Source organism: Plectrocnemia conspersa, unplaced genomic scaffold (assembly GCF_051122295.1).
Source record: "Plectrocnemia conspersa isolate PC_06_02 unplaced genomic scaffold, ASM5112229v1 ptg000014l, whole genome shotgun sequence".
Taxonomy (NCBI): domain Eukaryota; kingdom Metazoa; phylum Arthropoda; class Insecta; order Trichoptera; family Polycentropodidae; genus Plectrocnemia; species Plectrocnemia conspersa.
Window position 1 is genome coordinate 29,113,291 of NW_028277178.1, and position 17,903 is coordinate 29,131,193.

The window sequence follows — 17,903 nt, forward strand, 5'->3', positions numbered from 1 at the left end:
AAATACTAAAATAGCTTACAATCAGTATATGCTAAAAGGCACGAACTAGTTCATTCATGAGATTAGGAAAATCTTAGAAAACCTAATCTGTGATGATTAGAATTATAATTAAAAAACACTAGGATCCATATGGGATTCGAACCAATGTCTTTAAAATATTAGTCATCAGAAAGAGATTAATCATATCTGTATGATGAAATGTATGTACATTCATCACTAGGGAATTCAATTCAGATCCCAAAATTGCAATTTACCGACCCAAAAATTTCGGGATTGTCCCCAGTGTAAAAATAAAATTATATGTATATATTATATTTATTGGTACAATCTTTCTATATACAATATAGTGCATTATATTATAAGATTGCCAAAGTGCAATAATTATATTTTTAATAACATGTCTAAAATAAATTAGTCAACTCTCGTTTTATATTTGCAAAAAAACTTGATAATTAATAATTTAATTACTCACATTTCTGACATTGTGATAATATAATTTCTATACTGATAACTCGTGAGCATCCGACGATTCCGCACGTGACAAGTGCAGGTGTAACATTTTTAAACAAAAAAATTAGTCCCGGGATTATCTTTTTTCCTAATTCATTATTTATATATAAATCATAAAACTACGGTTTAAATAAATTAAATATTAACAAACTAACATAGTTCAATATAATTATTAAAAATATTTTTTAATATTTTTAAATGCAAATGTATAAAAAACGATTATACCGCAATTTTTCAAACTTATAAAACTATAACACTGATGAAACTAATACTTTTTGCATATTGCTTTAATTATTTTTTGCATTAGATTTTTGATATATTTTTTATTTTTAATAAATCTTTCTCTTGTAACCTGAAAGACGTAAGCCCAATGCGTTACAATAGGCTAAATCTGTATCAACTGAGTAAGTCAATCGAAGTATTAGCCACCAGATAATGTCTGTGATTCGGTGACATCTATATTAATAATCATAAATTATTATGTATAATATAATTTATAAACAATATAGATAGCCCTGTAGCCAGGGCCGGTTTTTTATTTATAGCGCATTTTTTTCAAATAAAAATTTGAGTGCCGCTGCCGGGGCTCGAACCCGCTACCTCAGAGCTATTAATCTGAGACGTTACGGCTACGCTTTTCCATAAAACTGGACCATATTTTTTCCTCAAAATCGTTATTTTAGTTATAAAAGTGAGCTCTTAAGCATTTTTAGAATCAGTAGTTGGATTTATACCAAAGCTTTTCAGATCTAAACTCAATATTTATGTATGGACAGTAGAAAGAAAAGTTTGAATTGCATATGGACTTTTATAATTCCTATCACATTTGGTAGATCGGAATAAGTGATTATTATATAATTATAATTCCAATTGATCATCACAGATTAGGTTTTCTTTGATTTTCCTAATCTCATGGATAAATAATTCAAATAAAATTAGTCTATATCGTGCTTTTTAACATACATATAATAATTGTAAGCTATAATAATAATTCATAATTAATAAAAAAATTAATTTATCTACAAACTGATTTCAGTCTGCTGTCTCACTACTTACTTAGTAGTTGTTGATATATTGACATTTTCTTGTGCAAATATGGGGTTTTGGTTCAATTTGTGTGGGACAATGCACACCTGTTGAGGTGTCTGTTCTTTTATCTTGTTTTCGTGTTTTTACTTATATGTGTATGTGTGTGTGCGTATTTGAATGTTTATGTATGTATTATATTATACAATTTTAATATATTATATACTTTTGGCAATCGTGACGCATTAGGTTAACCTGTCAGGTCATGATGATCATAATTTTAATAAATAAATAAAAAAAATATATATATACCTACATACATATTATGTCACTAACGTGTAGTTGTTGATTGTGTTGACCCCGTTGTAACTCATTGGGCTAACGCCTGTTATGTTACAACGGAAGATTCATAATAAATAATTAATAATAATTTTGATATTTATATTTATTTATTTAAATTAAATTAATACCATCTTGGCGATAGTCAAAAAGTAATATATAGTGTTATTTAAATATACAAAAATATTACAATTAAATAATAAGAAAGGGACTAGCTCCTCATAAGTGACATTAAACAGATTAATTATATTATTAAACATGTTCTAATTAATTAAATATATGTATAAAGTGCCACCATAAACATATTTTATGGCACATTTTACGGTCACTTGTTGAATAAAAAATTTATGAGCTAAAACACGTGTCACTGTCAATGTCAAAATAATTATTTGTAGCTACACAATAATTTCAATTTAAAGTAGCAAAGTGTACAGAGAATGAATGATGTTGTCTAGATTTTTATCTATCGTTTTTAGAGAACGGTTATCTGCGTTGGAATCGATCGCAGTGAACGAGCTGGCGTTGTATTTTTAATTCGGGAGCTTATCTCGCCCTTTGTGCTACCACTGTTTGTTCATACATACATACATGTGTACTTTGAACGCACGATGGGAATATAATAACAAGCAACATGCGAAGATGGGCAGATAGAGCACGCCCCAGTCTTCTTTTCCTCCTCACTTTGGTTCGATTCGTATAATTGCGAGGGACCGGGTGCACTTCTTCAGTAATTTAGGCAATAGTTTCCCCCTAAAGATGTGGCACCCTCGTGTCGCGTGGCATTGCAATGATTGACAGCTCTGGGCATTCTCCAAATACCGCATCTGCTCGCTGCAAGTCATCAAAGGATCGTTTGTCAAAGTCCTGGTCGATTCAGTTTTGCTTTTCATATATATTATGGTCCAGGTGATTGAATTATGGGAGAGCCATGGATTATTGAATGATTGAATACAGTACATTACGATATATATATTTTTTTAATGGTCCGTTTAAAATATATTTTTTTAAATAAAAGTAGAAACATTTCTACTTAACAATCAATGCATTTTTTATTGTTTTGTAGAATGCTGCGAACGTTAAAAATGGAATGGAACATTTCTACCTGAATATTAAAGTGTTTTAATAAGAATAAATCTGACTAGTTCATACTAAACGTCCCTTTTTAAAATTAAACTTTATTAACATGGAGTCTATTATAATGTTTGTATGGTATGGTATAGTGATGGAATGCTTTGTTGATAGTCGACGTGTAAATTGTGCGGCCACATTGTAAATAAACTGGCTGCTGTGTTATAAATATATAATAAATTTGGTCCGTGTTTACATAGGTAGGGATCTGCTCTGGTGTCTAACCTAACCGGATGCCAGGGCCGTTTGTCGATCACTACGATTCAAACTCAAACAAAAACGGAAGGGCTAGTAACCCGATTCCGCCCGCTTTCGTTTCGATTCAACTCGACAAATTTTATGTTTGCAAATGCTTGGCACCGTGTGTGGCGAACACGTTTCCGACTACAAGGTGTTCCTGTCGTCTCTGACCGAATAATTAAATTAATTTTAAACTAACCTAAACGACAATAAACTTTTATATGTTTTATATACGAAGTTTGGGGGATGAAATAATGAACTGCGAACTACGTCTCGAGTGCCGGTACTTATAGTAAAGTTATTGCTACTTAGTTAAAACTACGAGCGACTCATGAAATTAATGAGTCTACCAGTGGTGGAACTTATTATACCTCTTTTCTCTAAAATTTATTTAAAAAATCAATATAAATATTCACATAAACTTTAATAAAAAAAATTGTGTAGCGTAAATTTTTAGAATATTATAATCATACTCATATTTTTATGAAAAAAGACGCTGGTATTTAATTGATTGTGCAGCGAAAAAGTTTGGTGAATAAATTTATATTTTATTAACGCAAATTTGCATTTTTTTATTTCTATAAAAAATAACAAATTTTAGCTATAACTAAAATAACATTGCTATTAATGAAACATAAAGTCAATATTAAATGATGCATTTGGCCATAGAACTGAATTAAAAAAACTTTGGGGTTCAATATGTATTATAATTTTTCATTTTAAATTTTTTGTTGTTACAACGAAATAAACACAATCAACAATGGTGTTGATTGTATAAATAATTTATAACCAATATATGTCCCTGCAGCTGGGGCAGTTTTTTTATAATAGCGCATTTTTTATAAATAAAATTCCGGGGCTCGAACCCGCAACCTCTGAGACATTATTCTGTCCTTAACAAATTAACTTCGATCAAAATTATATTATATTTAATGCCATCAGTTTTAAATATTATTCAATCGTACTTTATATAATCATGTCATATAATCACTAATCTAATGGTTTTGTCTATGTTTCAAAATCATTGGACTCTGGTGTACAAGTGGACGTCATATACACAGATTTTGAAAAAGCATTTGATAAAGTTAACCATGCTTTGCTTGTAAAAAAGTTATCTAATTTCGGGTTTTCTGAAGATATCATAAATCTATTCTCAAATTACTTGACCAATAGATATCAATTCGTCAAGTATTATATAATAACTCTTTTTCAGAACGATATAAGACCCCTACTGGAGTACTTCAAGGATCCAATTTGGGTCCATTGTTGTTTTTATTGTTCATTAATGACATAGAAACAGCAATAGAGCATTCAGATTTTTTATTATATGCAGATGACTTGAAAATTTACAAGAAAATACATTCGATTTCTGATTCCCTCGACCTACAGGAGGATCTCAACTCTATATGGAAATGGGCTTGCTATAACCAATTACCTTTCAGTGTAAAGAAATGTCACACAATTTCATTTTCAAGGTCGTTAACGCCGGCAAAATATTCATACCATCTAGGCGGATATTTTCTGTTAAGGTTTTCTTCACCTAAGGATTTAGGAGTGACTTTCGAAGAACGTTGGAAATTTAGCCAGCACATTGCAGAGACTCATAGCAAATCCTTAAAAATGCTCGGTTTTATCTTGAGAAATGTGCGCTACTTCAGGAATACTTTAGTATTGCGCGCTCTTTATGATACTCTAGTCCGCAGCACACTAGAAACTAGCTCCATTATTTGGATCCCAGGCGTAATGAATCAATGTAATGAATTGAAGCTGGAAAAAGTACAACGTAAATTTCTTCGATATTTATACTTAAAGGAATACGGGTATTATCCGTTCTTGTTTCCCAGTGCTTTTATTTTGGGAGCCCTGGGATACGTTTCTTTGTCGACTCGCAGAAGTGTTTATGTAATTAAACACTTCTGGAAATTGCTCAAGGGCATCGTAGACAATCTTTCAGTGCTCGAGCAGCTTCAAATGTGGGCTCCTGAAGGTGGTTATAGTTCTCGGTCGCGTCCACTATTCTTGCCTGTAAAGTCTAGAGCTGGAGCACTTGCCAACTCTTCTCTGGCTAAGGCTATTCATCTGCTCAATTCTGTCCATAGAAATATTGACATTTTCTCTTGCACATATGGAGTTTTGGTTCAGTTCGTATGGGATAATGCACACCTGTTGAGGTGATTTGTGTCTGTTATTTTATCTTGTTTTTTATGTTTTTACTTATATACTTTGAGTGTGTGTGTAATTATACGTATATGAAATTGTATGTATGCATACTATATATTTATATGTATTATGATATATTTATACTTTTGACTATCGTGACGCATTAGATTTACCTGTCAGGTCACGATGGTTATAATTTTAATAAATAAATAAATATTTGACGTTAAATAAATTTATATTTGGGTACTCTTTCTGAAGAACCGCCCTTCGAACCATTTGTGTAAATTAAAATTATTCAACTCATTTCTAGAATGAGTTGAAAAATTAATATAATTTCATTATTTTATTTATTGTAATACAAGAGTAATGTAGAATATTATGTACACAGTTTGAGAAACTGGCGAAAACTGACTCTGGCGATCTGTTTTTATTTATAGCATCATTTTTATTATAAATAAAAATTCGATTCTGTTGCGGGTATCAGATCCGCTTATGTATTTAAGTAACACGCATTGAGAATTTTTTTTTTTTATATATGTATGTCTACATATATATAAAATTAATTAAATCATACATCGTTAGTAAATATGATTTAATAAAAATCACGCGTCATATTCGACTGAGCAGTTCATAAGTACATATTAATACTATATTACTTTATGAACACACTTTAATAACCGTCCCAGACAAGAGGTATTTTGCTAAGCAAGTCATAATTCATCATACTGGGTATTTTACCTTCGCATTCCAAATAATTATGACAGGTATTATACTAATCCGTCAATGCAGTGAGCGTTTGAATCTTTGCATTGTTCGTTGGACATAGAGCTTCGACAGGTAGTAGCAAAAAACGACTTAATAGGTTGCGATAAAAGCTGACTTTTAAAAGCCTAAGCCAAATGTGACGTTTGCGGTTATCTATCGATCGCGAGTTTCGAAACGGCGTGTGGCGCGTGTCCAAAGCTCCGTTTCGGATATTGTTCTCTTGTATGCACATGACGTCGACACCCACTCAATGTCCAATTAAATTTCGCGCCGGAAATCCCTTCAAGGGCGTCCAGACGGATTTGGCGTCGAAAGTTCATCGAAACTACACAAAAATCCCCACTCTCGCGTCCCCGAGTCGACCCTCCGCTCTGCAGCGAATAAATCCTTCCTAATAGTTTTACGACCGTTCAATTATGTCGTATTGCCATAATTTTTATGAACTATCCCCCCGAGTTCATAAAGCGCACGCGTCACTCCCCTATGGTTAAAGAGGGCCAGGTGCCGGCGACAATTTGCATGTTGTCTCTACTCTTTTTGATACCGGATTGCTGAACTCGCTGCTGGCGAATACAAAGCCAAACGATCGACAGGTTTAGGCTACAATCCCATTTTAGGCTTCGATAGGAGATCGATATCTACAAATCTATCTACTACATAAGGATATGAAGAGAATAAAAACAAGATGCGAATCTCCATGATTGACATTTTAGATTGATGATTCAGAAAAGGATACTTTTAGTAGAGTCGCTTTTAGTGTTAATTTTAATCAAAGAAGTAGATATTTGTTTTAGTTTCTTGTATATAACAATACAGCCGGTTTTCCGCCTAGCGCGAAAAAAATATACGAGTCTAAAATAAAATAGATTTAATTCGCAAGAATTTATTACGTTGGACGAACAACGACGTAGGGCACAAATGCATCAATTTTAGGAATGAAAGATATTTCTAACGATAGCTTAAAAATTCTTAAAAATATAATATTATTAATCAGTAACAGAAATAAATTATTACACATTAATTATTTTAAATTTAATAACATATTTAATTTTGTTTTAATTTTTGTAGTTTAACAGAGAACAATAATATGATTTGTTAGATATAAAATGAAATTGTTCGATGAAAATCTAATATAACATATTCTTATACAAAATTAAATATCTTTAAATAATATTGTAAATATAAATATATGTAATAAGAAGTCTAGGAAAATTTATCGCTCGCAATTCACCGCCAGCAATTGATCGCATTAACAATTTACAGCCATCAAATGATTGCTAATATATTTTGTCACCGGGCAATAAATATAAATTATATAAAATTATTACAATATTAATTTATTTATTGATCGTGATCTGACAGGTTAACGCGTCAATTGCTAAAAATATAAAATATTTTACAATTCTAAAACACATACACATGCATTCATACAAACTCATATACGTACACACACATATGCATATTAGTAAAAACGCGAAAATAAAATGAACTTTAAATATGAAATTTATTTTTAATTATTTTATTTATTTATTTTCATGTAAATAACATCAAAGAAGAAAGAACAAAAAATAATTAAAAACAATTTATATTGGAAATATTGTCGACAATTTATATTGGAAATATTGTCGAGCTCTGAATTTTTATGACAGGGTGTGAGTCAGGTGATGTGTCAGCGAATTAAGTGTAAAAGTAATTAGTAAATACATACTATTTCTAATATGTCACATATAAATATTAACAATGTAGAAACATGACCCCGGATGTCATTCGCTTGGATTAGTGCCGCGCCATTTTATGATTTTATTCAAGAAATACTCTATTTCCAGTTTAACAATTTTAAAATCGCTTCACAATCTTCTAAATATATGTGATTCTTTCTTTATTTTTTTGCATTAAAATACATATGTTCCAACTCTAAAATTTTAAAAGTAGAGTCGTGTTTATTATGCCTATCATAATATTGTGATAATTCATCTCCAGTATCACAACCATTATATTCTAAATATTATATTCCATTCTGAATATACAATTAATAATAGAAGTATTTAAACACAAATTTTGTAGTATATTTTTAGCAATTTTAAAATTGCAAAAGCTTAGTTTAAATGAATATTTGTATAACCTTTACTTATGCAAAAAATGTGATATAATACATCACCGCAAAAACTATCGAACGTGATCAGTATATCTGACTAACAGGATTTAACCAAAATTAGTCATTTTTCGATGAATCTACTACCTACGTATTTGGAAGGTAAACATCGGACATAAATTAAATTAGCCACATGAATATATCAGATTAAAAATATATTATTTTGAGTTAGCATTGCGCTTAAAATTAATAGGAATAATATTTCACTCTTTTTAGAGTACAACAGTGATCCAATTTTTGTCCTTTTTTCTTCCAATGACACGTATTTGATTAAAGAAAAAATATTGATAGCTTACAGTTTTACATTTAATTAGAGCTATTGTATCTTTATGGAAAAATTATTGTTGTACAGTTTACACAAAGGTACATGTAAAGCTTGTTTGTGAGATGATTTCCAAACACCGAGCGGTCGCGGAGTAAATAAAGTTCTAAATCTGGCGCGCCCGAGCTCAACTTTAACTGTATTTATAATTCCATTAACTGAAAAAATAACAGCGTATAATGTTACTACTGTGTGTGTGTGCGTTTGATTTTCGGGCGAGTGCTAGGAAATGGGGACATAATTGAGTCGACGTCGGCTGAGGGCTTTTAATTTGCACTTGAACATTTTTAGAGTCGTCGTCGGAGCAAATAGCGAATCGGGGGAGGGGTCGGAGTAGTCCCTTCGAAAGGACTCGATTAACTCCCGAACGGAATTTGATTCGGGTTTCGAGCTCTACGACTTCGGTTTGGTCGCAGGTGGATCGAACGTTGTCGCCGTTTCGTATGCAAATTGTCGTAAACCTTTCTGCTACATCACTATCGGTTCAAATAAAAAATATAAAATTCTATATCGAGCTCTACCTAGTTCATCCCTTGAAATCTAATTATTGTCTTTGACAGAGAATGATTGAATTCGTTGAAATTTCCATATCATCAGAATTCGATAAAATATTTGGTGTATTTGTTTATACAATAATATACATTTTTTATCATAAATCTACACACACTTAAACTTAATACAATTAAGAAGCTTGCTGAAAGCATCCTTGGGTCTGGCAAGTTACGGGGAGCGCTCTCGATCGCTGACGTTCTGTCTGCAGCGGTCCAGAATTAGAGACGCAATCGCAACTAAACAATTTAAAAAACTGATTCATTGAATATATGTTATGTTGAGAACACAACTAATTGTATCCCAACGCTTCCAACAAAAATGCACTATTTAAAAATGCACTTTCTTTAGAAATATCTGGAAAATATTCTCTAACAACGATAGCACTCATCTTCGCTGTAATTCCAAATAATATATCCATATATATATATATATATATGTAAGAAACTAATCTATCGTACAAATAGCCAATAAATTGTTAGAAGTGACACGCGCTCCGCATAACAAAATCGAGCATCTTTGACGCACTACTCAATTTTATCAAGATATAACAACGTAATACTTGTCAATGCTGATAAATATCCTTATTTATATAAACAGCAAATTCGACTTTTTGCGGAATATAAATCATTAGCATATAATAAATATTTAAAATACTCGATTTTTACATGTGAGTCATTTATAAAAAGAATGAAGAGCAAATTTTTGCCAAACTCTTTTTTTCTGAACATCAAGTCATATTATATATGCATATTTAAACCCAAGTTATGCCAAAACTTGACTGTGAAGTTGAGGAAAAGATATGTAAAAATATTTTTTAGAATAAATTTTAACCTACTTACTAAAAAATACTCATGTTTTATGTTGTGATACAAAGTCTAAAACTTTAGTGAACAAATATGTGTTACATATTATAGTATATCAAAGAGTTTTCCAAGACTTCCATTATTCTTGAAATTGTTCATAATATTCACTAAGCAAGTTTATAAAGGGCATGTTAGGTAGGTTTATTTTTAAATGTATGTTATAAACAAATAAATACATAATAATTTAATTTATCATTAACGTTCTTTTTGATATGGCAACTTGAATCATTTTTTTATATTTTTCGTGGTTGAAAAATATTGCTCACATATGGTTAATACATTTTCTACTAGTCTTACAAAATGGAGAAATTTGATAATCAATTTCTTGTTGTCATGGTATTATTTTGTATGAACATACATACAATATAAAATTTAAATATTAAGATTAGTATTTAAATCAAATTGCATTCAATATATATCAGCCAAGTCACACAGTTTATAATATGCTAATTTTTCTACTAGTTTCAACAAAGTAGCGAAATTTGACAATCAATACTTTGTTGTTACACTTTCGTTTTGACGACTTTCATTTTGGGATTACTAATATTGTTAATAACTAACATATTACAATAGTGTCAGATAAAATATATATTAAATCCTGCCGCGTAATACGCATGCACTCAAACGAATTGGAAGGCTTGGAAGAAGACTAGTCTATTACATATAATCAATTATAAAAATAACTTTGCAATATTTTATCGATAGCTGAAACTTCTTAGAAAACAAAAACACCAAGAATCGGTCGGAGAGAGCGTGGGTAGATTCGAAAGATAAATAAAAGTTGTTTGTGTTTTTTTTTATGCGGTTGGCGACCTTCCCAGAATAACAACACCTGAGTAATATTATCGAAACCGCATAGTTCGCATCGTCGATGCGTTTCTAGGAGGCGCAGTCAGGACTGAATGTTATTTCGAGACGGTCCGTTAATCCAAACTAAGGGTTAACGCACGCTGAAGGTTGCCTGCCTCTGCACCCTTTTCGTAATTTCATAAGCACCGCCACAGCATTACGTTTTTTTGTTTGCCACTTCTCGTGACAGAAAACGCTCTCGACGCGACACACTGTTGCAGCCCTTCGTAAATACTGTAGGCGCATTGTGAGGTAGGTGCGAGTAGAAAAGGTTTCGTCTGCAGAGCAGGGCTGGTAAATATTGACATTTCATAACGGAGTCATCATACTTTAAATCCTTCACATTCTTTTTGTATGTGTGGAAGAAAATACTTCTTTCAGTGCAAATTCAATATATGTTATTACACCATAACATATGATAGCTTACAATGATGCACCATTCAGATAACGATATTCAAGTAATTGATCACAATTTTTTAACATCTGGATATTCTTTTTTGACATACGATCATGATTTTTGGAATAGTTAGTATTAATAGAGCAACTTATTTGTTTGTTCCTGATTATTAATTGTAATTTTGCAAAAAAAATCTTATTTATTGTAAAGAAAATGGTGTCACGACAAAATGTTCACGAACAAAACACACACTGACATAATGTATACGACAAAACGATCATGCTACATAATGTTCATCCACAAAACGCACGAACGTTTTTTCGTAGGTGAACATTTTATCGTGTTAATATTTTTTTCGTGAACGTTTTGTCGTGGAACCAAAAAAATACACAAAACGATTTTTTCGTTGAACATTTTGCAAAGCGTAAAAAATGAACACAGTGCTTAGAGTAATATTTTCACGTATATGGTCTATCGACTAAAAAAGACAAATATAATATAAATGCAAATATAATAAATTTATTAACGTATATTCTATTAAATTTCGCTGTCTTAGGACTTTTTCGTAAAAGATGAAATACAATAACTTTTACCAGATAATCTAAAATATTATATATTTTTGATGTTTTTTTTGAGAAAATTTACGCAAAAGTATAATTACCTCAAAACGAAACTAAAGCAGTGCTAATTAAATAAAAACATACATTTATATAGCATGTGATAAACTGTGTGACTTGGCTGTTAGGCAAAAGGTAAAAATATATTTTAAGAGCAACTTGCCACTTATTTAATTAAAGTAAAAATCGAATTCCAGGATCTGTGAAATTGCACTTAATTAAATTACCTTATGATTAAACAGTTGTTATTGAAACACAAAGTTTTTTTAAATTTACAAGCATATATAATATTTTTTTCAAAGGTTCGCGAGTATACATACATATAAAGTGTGAATTTCAAAATTTTAAACATTTGCTAGTCAATGTATGCACTGTCAAATCAGTTCAGTTACAGTACACACAAAATAATTTATGAACAATGCAACTAAAAATTGTAAGCTCTCTCACAAAATATTCAAAATTTAATAATTTATATATTTAATATGTATTTTAAACTGTTTATGTAAAAGTAAATATTGTTGCCAATTTATATAATCTGACTTTTAAATAGATACGTTGCAGAGAGTTATTTATGGGGTGTTCACTGTTCTAATGAACGCTTGCTCGCAGCCGCTCGTTCGCACCTGAACTGTCCAACCATACTTTTTTTACTGGCACTTCTATTAGTCGCTCGCGATTAGATCGGTTGTCAAACACACTCGTCTGGTAGCTCTGGACATAACATTGTAAGCTTTAACTAAAAGTCATAGTTAGTTCATACTTTGCCTAGTCATTGTATACTTGATCGAAAATTAGCACTAACTGTAACATATATATTTGAAAGTCAGCTTTTATCTCACTTAATTTATATTTGCTGTTTGATATTTCGACGGTATTAAACCTGTCATGATCACGAATATAAAGCTATTTTTTTATATTATTTTATTATATCTACGCGTTCTCCTCATATTTAAAAAAAAATATACTGTACTTTCATATTTTTCACGGATATTACTCATTTTAGAAGTTTGTCAGTAACGACGTATGAGCATTGATGGTATTTATCAGAATTATAGAAAAAAAATGTGCAACACAGCCAAATAAATATTTACGAATATTTTAATACTTGAAAAAAAATTACGCTACGCGGCTAAATTAACAACTTAATATATTGCGCTATGCTGCTAAACGTTTCTTAAATGTTTTTCAAATAAAATGTGAGCTTGTTAATGATAACCCTTCGTAGTTCACCTTGAACGAAAATTCCCAAAAATTCCTTTTATTTTATTTTTTAGCGCTCCCGTAGCAATTTCTACTTTTCAAATTTCAGAGATAGCCTTTGAACAAAATTTTCAAAATGACCATATTTTAGCTCCTGCAGCAATTTGTCCTCCTTAAACAAAAATTCAGAAATGTCAATTTTATTCATAGTGTCATAAGTACATTAGAACCCCCAATAGCACGGTAAACTGGGGACGTCTTATTTGGATGCGTGTAGTTGGGGGACTAGAAAATACTCACAATTGTTTGCAATACAAACGTATGAATCAGGCGCGTGTGGTGAGATTCCCTTTGGCTTGCTCACACAAAAAGTAACGGGCACCAAAATATCACATCCACAATTTACCGTGTTATTGGGGGGGTTTACTATAATATATTATTTGAAACAGTATCAAAATCATTTATTTAAATCGGTATAAATAACGCCAGCTAATGATTATATGATTTAATTTATTTTTACTTATATATGGATATTTTATGTATTTATTAAATATCTAAGTGTTCGTTTTTTGCGCTTTATTTTTTTCTACGCGATGACCCGTCACGATCTATCGTCCGTTTATCTCTCATGAGTAGATAAATTTCTCATAAAATGCATTTCGCGAACAATAACCCTGATAACGAATGACTTGTTGGCATTTATTAAATCCGTAAATATACTTTCGAATATTATTTGGGTGCGAGGGGATTATTTTAAGATATGTGCATTTAAATAAATACTCTGTTCCATAAAACGATTTGTTTGTGCATTTATGTAAGGTAAATCTTCGGAAAAAGATGCACTGTACTAATCAATGCTAATGAACAAACAGTTCGTTTTATGGAACAGTTATTTTATATAATGCTAATTTTATTTTTAAATAAAATTGATAATCTTCATTGCTTTCCAAAAATAAACGAATCAAACCCTTTCAAAATTGTTCAAATATTAGCATAATAGCACTTCTGTGATCATTGCTCGCATGTCTAAATATTGAGTTGAAATAAAAACAGTAATTTAATGAATCTAAAGATATTTACGTAAATGTAAAAACAAAACTTTTTAAATTAAGAAACATGAATAACAAATCACACGTCTAGATTTTGAGCGGTTGGTGGTCAAAAAATTATTTTCAAAATCCATCGATGGATTAACAGATTTTACGACGAATTTTAGTAATTTGACAATTCCAGATAAAATGGTTAGGTATTAGCAAATCTTTTTACCTTAATATAATATATTGATAGAAGTATCTCTGAGTAACTAATGAAATAAAATACTGGAAATTTTGTCATCAAATCATTTAAAATGGCTTCAAAAAATAGAATATATATTTGGCATAACACATCACGGTGTTGTATCGGAGCCAAGGAGCATTTAACACGATTTTTAATGAAATATTTTACTAATTTCTCCAAAATCAGGGGAGAATACAAAACTGCAGATTTTATAAATTTGTAATCTATTTTCAATGTTTGATACACTTTTAGGTATGTTTCAATTCTTTGAATTTCTTTATAGCTACTATGTTTGTATGGTTTATATCAATGAAAGTTTAGAATCGAAAAAAGTTGTAGGTATTCAAATTTTTTTTTATTTTTTCCAGAAAACATTACTTTCGTCAAACCATTATTCAATATTTTTTTCTGTTTTGAAATCTATCTACCGCTCGATGGGGATTTTAAAATATCCGTATTGAAAGGAACTATCCGTATTGTCTGCGAATAGAGCAAAATATCGTAAATAACAATAATTGATTCTTAAAGTACACCAAAACATAGGAAAACAGTACTTAACAATGATTTTAAAATTAATTCAAAACATACCATAGTTAAATAACGAGTTTATTAATTAAACTTCTTACATGCCGAACGCTTTATCAGTCTTAAAGAAAACTGTTTCTATGGACATTTTACTATTAAATTCCTTGTGAATGTTTCACAACTCGTTATTGGTCGGTGACAAAATAAGAACCTAAACTTAAATTGCTTATCCCACAATACAGATTGGGCTCTGGGTATTTATTTTTTTAAATAATTTTAAATTGCGATAGGTAATTTATAAGCCGGTAACTATATTATAGTAAGAAGCGTAGAATTTGACCCAGATTTGAATAACGACATACATAACATATTACTGTTACTAATAATGACATACAATAGATTTCTTATGTCATATTTAAAAAAAAAACTATTAAAATCAATCCCAAAATGTTATATGTTGTATTTTTTTTGCACAAATAACTAAAGTCGTTCGAATGTCGTTTTCAGATCGCAGAAGGAATTAACGAAAGAGCTGCCCGAGGAGCCGAGTCGGAAGGGGCGCCGGAGACGGAGAGCTTCCGATGGTGCGTTTTTTACCAGACGATAGATAACTCGCCACGAAGTAAACAGAGAGCACGTGCGATCGCAGAATATACGCGAATACGCGGGGCCGCACTCGGGCGACTCGCAGTAACGAGCGCTCGAGCGCTTCCCTAGTCGCTCTCGTCTGTCAGTCGGCCGCGGGCCTCCGACGGAGTCGCGCGTGCGCTGCTCTCGCGCTGTGTTTTTGACGTTCGTCGAGACATGCCGCAGCGGAGGCAATCGCCTCGCGTCGAGGTCGGGTCTTGCGCGCGCCGTTTAAAATTCAAAGCGAGACGTGTAGTAATAATAGATATTTTCGTTTCAGGCGGTCGAGTGAGACTCCGGCGCGATGGGGGCAGCGGCAGCGGCGGCGGTGGCGGCTCTGGCGTGCCTGCTCCTCGGGGGCGCGGGCGGCGAGCCGGGGCCGCGCTGCGAGGAGATCACCATCCAGATGTGCAAGGACATCCCGTACAACATGACCTCGTTTCCTAACGAGCTGAACCACGACAGTCAGAAGGAGGCCGGCATGGAGGTGAACCAGTTCTGGCCGCTGGTCGAGATCAAGTGTTCGCCCGATCTCAAGTTTTTCCTGTGTTCGATTTATACGCCTATCTGTCTGGACGACTATCCGAAGCCGCTGCCGGCGTGCCGCAGCGTCTGCGAGCGCGCTAGGGCGGGATGCTCGCCTATTATGCGGATGTATAATTTCGCCTGGCCGGAACGGATGGCGTGCGAGAGGCTGCCGGCTTACGGAGATCAGAATAATTTGTGCATGGAGGAGGGTCACAAGGCGGCGGCCGGGGGCGACGAGGCGACGTCGAAGCCGACGCGGAGGCCGGCGGCGCCTCTGCCGGACGATCGGGATCCGAAAAAGGATCGCCCGGGGAAGGGCAAAGCGGAGCCCCCTTGCCGCAACTCAAAAAACTGCCAAAGGCCGCCGGGGGAGAGGGCCGGCGGCGGGGGCGCGTGCGGCTGCGGCTGCCGCCCCCCGCTGGTGCCCCTGGGCGGCGGAGGACGGGAGGGCGCGGGGGCTCGTCTGGCCGGCGTTCCGGACTGTGCGCTGCCGTGCCGGGGCGCGTTCTACACCGACGACGAGCGGGACTTCGCCGCGGCTTGGGTGGCCCTCTGGAGCGGCCTGTGCGCGGCCTCCACCCTCATGACGCTCACCACCTTCCTCATAGACCGCCAGCGCTTCAAATACCCTGAGAGGCCCATCGTCTTCCTGTCGGCCTGCTACTTCATGGTTTCGCTGGGCTACTTGGCGCGCGCGCCCTTGGGCAGAGACGCTGTGGCGTGCGAGGGCGGCGCCGTGCGATCCGGAGCCTCCGAACCGAACGCCTGCGCGCTCGTCTTCCTCCTAGTCTACTTCTTCGGTATGGCTTCCAGCGTCTGGTGGGTGGTCCTGTCTTTCGCGTGGTTCCTCGCCGCCGGTTTGAAATGGGGAAACGAGGCGATCGCGGGCTATTCGCCCTACTTCCACTTAGTAGCGTGGCTGGTGCCGGCGGCGCAGAGCGCGGCCGCCCTTCTAGGATCCGCGGTCGACGGAGATCCCGTAGCCGGAGTCTGCTACGCCGGAAACCTCGACCCCGAGAACCTCAAGCGCTTCGTGATCGCGCCGCTGCTCGTCTACCTGGCCGCGGGCGCCAGCTTTCTGGCGGCGGGTTTCGTCTCGCTCTTCCGCATCCGCTCTGCCATCAAGCGACAGGGCGGCGCCGGCGCGGGCTCCAAGGCGGACAAGCTCGAGAAGCTGATGATCCGCATCGGCATCTTCAGCGTGCTCTACGCGGTACCTGCCGCCGCGGTTCTCGGCTGCCACCTCTACGAAGCCGCTACGCTCGGACCCAGACTGCGACGGCTGGCCTGCTCTTGCGCGCCCGCGTCCGCTTCCGCGTTGGCTTCCGCGTCCGGATCTCCGCGCCCGCTCTACGCCGTACTCGTACTCAAGTACTTCATGGCGCTGGCCGTCGGCATCACGTCGGGCGTGTGGATCTGGTCCGGCAAGACCCTCGATTCCTGGCGGCGCTTCTGCCGGAGAGCCATCGGAGGAGCGCCCGCGCCGCTCGCCCCCAACGCGACCGGAGCCCTGATCGAGCCCAGGGCCCACAAGACGCCGGCGCCGCGCCCCCCGCCGCCGCGGTCGCACGTCTGACGAATCTAGTCTCCGCGGCGCTCCGGTATACTCTCTCGACGTACGTAATTTATACACCCTACCCCCTAAGCTCTCGTGTAAATATAAGTACTCTGTATATAATATAATACTATGACTACTATTATGTACTATGTATGATGAAAATGTGGACTGTTTTTATACTGCGCGCCGGTCGCGGCCGGCGCTCGAAATAAAACTCGTGTATCGTTGAGGTATGTTTTTCTCATTTCTCACTTCTCACCCCTTTCC

At 35.2% G+C, this 17,903-nt stretch overlaps 1 protein-coding gene across 2 annotated transcripts in view; it reads left to right on the forward strand.

Moving 5' to 3' along the window:
* fz2 (frizzled 2) overlaps positions 1-17,863 on the forward strand; it is a 32,026-nt gene extending 14,163 nt beyond the window's left edge. Inside the window, exons 2-3 of one of the 2 annotated variants that reach the window (XM_088203306.1) lie at positions 15,431-15,507; positions 15,831-17,863. In XM_088203306.1, the coding sequence (XP_088059432.1) occupies positions 15,855-17,654 (1,800 nt within the window). In that variant the 5' untranslated portion in view covers positions 15,431-15,507; positions 15,831-15,854 and the 3' untranslated portion in view covers positions 17,655-17,863. Of the gene's footprint in view, positions 1-15,430; positions 15,508-15,620; positions 15,761-15,830 lie in introns of those variants that run through there. The other variant, XM_088203305.1, reaches the window with a different exon arrangement.
* The last annotated feature ends 40 nt before the right edge of the window (positions 17,864-17,903 follow it).